Source organism: Austrofundulus limnaeus, unplaced genomic scaffold, assembly GCF_001266775.1.
Source record: "Austrofundulus limnaeus strain Quisiro unplaced genomic scaffold, Austrofundulus_limnaeus-1.0 Scaffold252, whole genome shotgun sequence".
NCBI lineage: Eukaryota > Metazoa > Chordata > Actinopteri > Cyprinodontiformes > Rivulidae > Austrofundulus > Austrofundulus limnaeus.
This window is the reverse complement of record NW_013952654.1, coordinates 777,770-782,129: the sequence shown is the minus strand read 5'-3', so window position 1 is coordinate 782,129 and position 4,360 is coordinate 777,770. Positions and strand designations below refer to the sequence as shown.

Genomic DNA, 4,360 nt, shown 5'->3' with positions numbered 1-4,360 from the left:
CATAATTAATAAACGTTGTATCAATGTATCATTTAAATGAACTGTCTGAAATATAATCAAAAAACAAAATTTTCAAGCATTTTTTGAGCAGTAGCAACAAAAAAAAAACCGATTTTGAGGAAAAATGCCTTAAAATTTTGAGATTTTCCCTGTGAGCTAGCAAAGCTGTGCTTCTTTTAGCTGGGAAATCTCAATATTCAAATATAATTTGAGGTTTTCTCTTTAAAAGGACATCAAAAATTCCTCATTAAAATTACAAAAAATTAGGATTCAGACCAAATATTTATGTATTATTGTAACCAACAAGACAAATGAAGTCATATGTATGGATTTAATTAAGATATCAGGATGATCCAGGTGTCAAAATGTAGCTTTTAAAGCCAATAATCTGAAAATGTAATTAGGTCATTTTGACCAAATTTGATTTAATCCTCATTTCGATATGATGAGTCACATTTTTGTAATGTTTCTGTCAGCTTCTGTTCAACAAAACTTATTAAAAGGAAAAATGAAACGACTACATTTCATATCAAGACGTTTCTTGAAGTTTAAAAATATTAATGTTGGTAACAAAACTAAAGGATTTTGTTAGAACGTGGTCTTTTACACATTTCTACATGCGGGAGAGCAGTTTCAGTCAGATGTTTACATACAGTAGTTTTCCTCTACAGAATGAGATTAAATCTTTACAAACAGAAGTCACCAGGGTGTCTGTCAGCTGTGATGTCTGTGATCCTTAGTTTCTTTCGTTTTCCTCCAAATAACGTTAGCACTGAACTGGATGTAAACATACAGCAAGCCAGGAGTGACACAAAACATAGAAACACAACTCAGCTTCATCACACAAGACGGTGTGGAGAAAAACACCTCGTGCCCTGTGAATCGATTTTCACACAGTGTTCTTTAAAGCGCCTGTGACATCAGATTTTTGTAATAAACAATGCATTTTTGGAAGGATAACATCGATAACATGTGGCAAAACAAATTTCACACCACTGAGATGAACAGTTGTTGAGATATTCACCTGTGAAGAAACAGGAAGTGATGTCAAAGGGGAATGTCTGCATGTAAACAGAGYGWTGTAACAAAAGCTAACAACAGACTGTAGAGAAGAATCTGATGYTTCTTTAGATTATTTTGAGTCACTATCAAAGAGACGAAGAAGAGTTAAAGATCAAAAAATATTGTTTCAATAAACAAAGACCAGAGAGTTTGTTTTACTAATGAGTTCTCCTTTGATGTCACTTCCTGTTTCACGTTGGCTGAACCAAATTCAAAAGAAAATATGTCAGTTATGAGACAAACTGGGTAAAATCATGTGTATTATGCCAATTTTCTTAAGTATAAAGATGTTTTCTTTGACTTTTTGTATTTGAAGGATAGGCGTGTCACAGGTACTTTAAAAAGTTTTAAAAGGCGTTGAATTGATCAATCCAAAAATAAGGCCTTAATTAGCCTTAAAATGTCAAATCAATCCTTCAGACCGAGGTCTTACAAATGTTAACACATTGTACGTAGGATGACTAATTCATCTCAAATATTACAATAATTGGTAACTTTTATTTGTTTTTAAAGAATTGACCAAATGCCTCTTACAGGTCGTTTTGTTTTAAAATAAATATTTGGCTAAAATTGTTTTCAACTGCGTTTTTTTTTTCTATTTGTGTTTTGTGGTAAAGTTGTTCTTTAAATATCATAAGTGGTATTAAAAATCTGAAATTTTACTTTCTTTAAGCTGTAGGAACCCCGTCACAAGTTTAAATGAAATCGATTTAAGATCAAATCGATTTTTTTATACCCACCCCTTAGTGGTGCARCACATGTATCTGTATTGAACGGTTCAGTACAGTTACATGTTGTTGCACCACTATAATGCAGATTTTCAATTTATTTTAGCTTGAAGATGCTCTGTGTTGAAGGATCAGTGGATCTGTGTTCGACTTCTCCACYTAGGCTGCATTTTTGAGCACATATCCACTGAGAAACTTGCTGTTTCAGCAACATTTAATTAAAAAAACTGTACTTTTGAGGTTAAACAAATGTTCAGAATTAATTTAGATAAATTACAAGTTAAGCAGGACATTTCTCTTTTTTTGTGTTGAGAAAATATTGAACTGTGAAACTAAAATATGGAACCRCTGTTAAGTTTTGCGTATCGCTGCACTCCTACCTGTTAACGTTGGCTGTGGGTCGTGTGGTCTCTCCCCTGCAGGGAAGCCTCGCAGCGTGGGGCGCTCGGAGCGCGTGCAGCTCTCGGGGGCGTTCAACGTGCGTAAGGGGAAGCTGGCGCTGCCGGTGAACCGGTGGTCGAAGCGTCAGGTCACGCTGAGCGGAACCTGCCTCATCGTGTCGTCTGTGAAACACGCACACACCGGCAAGATGCACATCCTGCCCCTCATCGGAGGAAAGGTAACCGGACTCTGAGTTCAGCGCTGGTGTGAAGGGGCGGAGCTACAGTCTGAGACGTTGTTTCCTCGCTGCAGGTGGAGGAGGTGAAGAGGCACGGCCACTGCCTGGCCTTCAGCTCCGCCGGTCCTCAGAGTCAAACCTACTACGTCAGCTACGAGTCGTACGCCGAGCACCTGCGCTGGCACCGGGCCGCCTCAAAGGTACGATACCTTAAATCTGTTAAAGGACTTTTTCCTGAACGCGTCCTCACCTGGTCTCCCTGACCCCGCTGGGACAGGTCGCCTCTCAGAGGGTGAGCTCCGTGGACCTGTCGGGCTGCAGCCTGGAGGAGCTGCCCCCTCAGCTGTTCTACAGCCAGGACCTGACGCACCTCAACCTCAAGAACAACTTCATGACGCCGCACAAAGGTGTTCCCGCTCTCACCAGGTGAGAATCCACCCCCTCGTTGTTGTTGTTGTTTTCTTTGCTTTTTGTTGTGGTCTCGTTAAAAACATCAGAGCAGAGCGGGTTAGCATCAGCTCCTCCAACACCGATACAGACRTCAGTCTAACAGACCCCTGATGTGTGTTGACACTTGTTTGTTTTTTGGGTCGACTCTTGAAGCTTGTATTTGCTTTTTCTTCCTCCTTTTACATGATAAAAAATGGCAGTAATAACAAATATTACTCACAAGTTTCAGTTTGAACAAAAAAAAAACATCTATTAATGAAACATCAACAATGGAGCAAACCATGTAAAACATTTAAATATATAACAATAAAAACAAACAATCTTGAGTTAAGATTGTTTTTATGTTATCAGTGAATTCATGCACATAAAACACAAATATTGGTCAAAAATACTGGCCGATCGATGAATTGGTTGACCTCTAATATGAAGGTGTATAAAACAGTGTTTTTGTGGACAGCTTTAAATTTTTTGGACAGTTGTGGGGGGCAGAAAGCCATTTTAATCTGGCCTCGCTTATATTAGCTAGCCATTAGCTCATCAGTCCAGTCAAAGCTAATTGCTATTGTTCAAAGCCACAAACTTTCAGTAAGGTATTCACAACTGTCTGCGTCTGTAATCTACTCTTTGAGTGTTTTTGATTATTTTTAGGTAGTTCTATTTTTCAATCTCTGTGATTCCCCATGTTTTCTGTTCAGTTCCTCCTGCTCCTGTTCCTCCTCCATGTTCTGCCTCCTGTCCTCAGTCAGGTGTCAGAGCTTTGTGCTCCTACTACCTCTCGTGCTGACCATCCCCTCGTGTCTGTACCAGTCCCAGTTTTTTGCAAGTACCTTTTGCCACCCCAGCAGCTATTTAAGTACGTCGGGTCAGCATTTCAGTCTGCACTTTGGGGTTCATCTGAAAGCCAAACATAATAACAACAGGTAAGATAATTATTTTTCATAACGTTTTTTCATAACGGTTCTAAAAATACATGATGTTTAAAAGTAATGTAGCAAACAACTTGTCGAGCAGCATTAATAAACGAGAAATGAATTATCAACAGTCAAGCTATTCTAAATGCGTTTTTCTTTCAGTGTTATTTACCAGCTGGTAAATTGGTTTGTAATACTAATTTATTCTGCTGTTAGTTCAAGGAATAACTATGAACACACACTGACACACACAGAACAGGATCTTTATTATTTCATTGCTCTTATGTCAACCAGACAACCTGAGCGCACAAACTGGTGGATTCATGCTGCAGGGATGTTCACTCACTCTCTTATATGCTGTCCACTCTATACACACACACACATGCACACACACACAAACCAACCACATAGGTAGTGCCTCCACTTCGTTTGCTTTTTCTTTATCTCTAATACCCCATCCTTCTGTCTTCATACATTTTTTTTCTCAGCACCTGAAGCAAAAAGGTGTGTGTGTGTGTGTGTGTCTGTGCATGTCTCTGTGTGTTTGTGTGTGTGTGTGTGTGTGTGTGTGTGTGTGTGTGTGTGTGTGT

The 4,360-nt window shown here is 39.1% G+C and overlaps 1 protein-coding gene across 1 annotated transcript in view; it reads left to right on the top strand.

Annotated features, from left to right (window-relative positions):
- The window catches only part of LOC106526011 (PH domain leucine-rich repeat-containing protein phosphatase 1), a 24,402-nt gene that overhangs the window by 6,253 nt on the left and 13,789 nt on the right, over window positions 1–4,360 (top strand). The window contains exons 2-4 of the mRNA XM_014020437.1: window positions 2,213–2,409; window positions 2,484–2,609; window positions 2,687–2,835. Coding sequence (XP_013875891.1) covers window positions 2,213–2,409; window positions 2,484–2,609; window positions 2,687–2,835 — 472 coding nt within the window. The remainder of the gene's footprint in view (window positions 1–2,212; window positions 2,410–2,483; window positions 2,610–2,686; window positions 2,836–4,360) is intronic.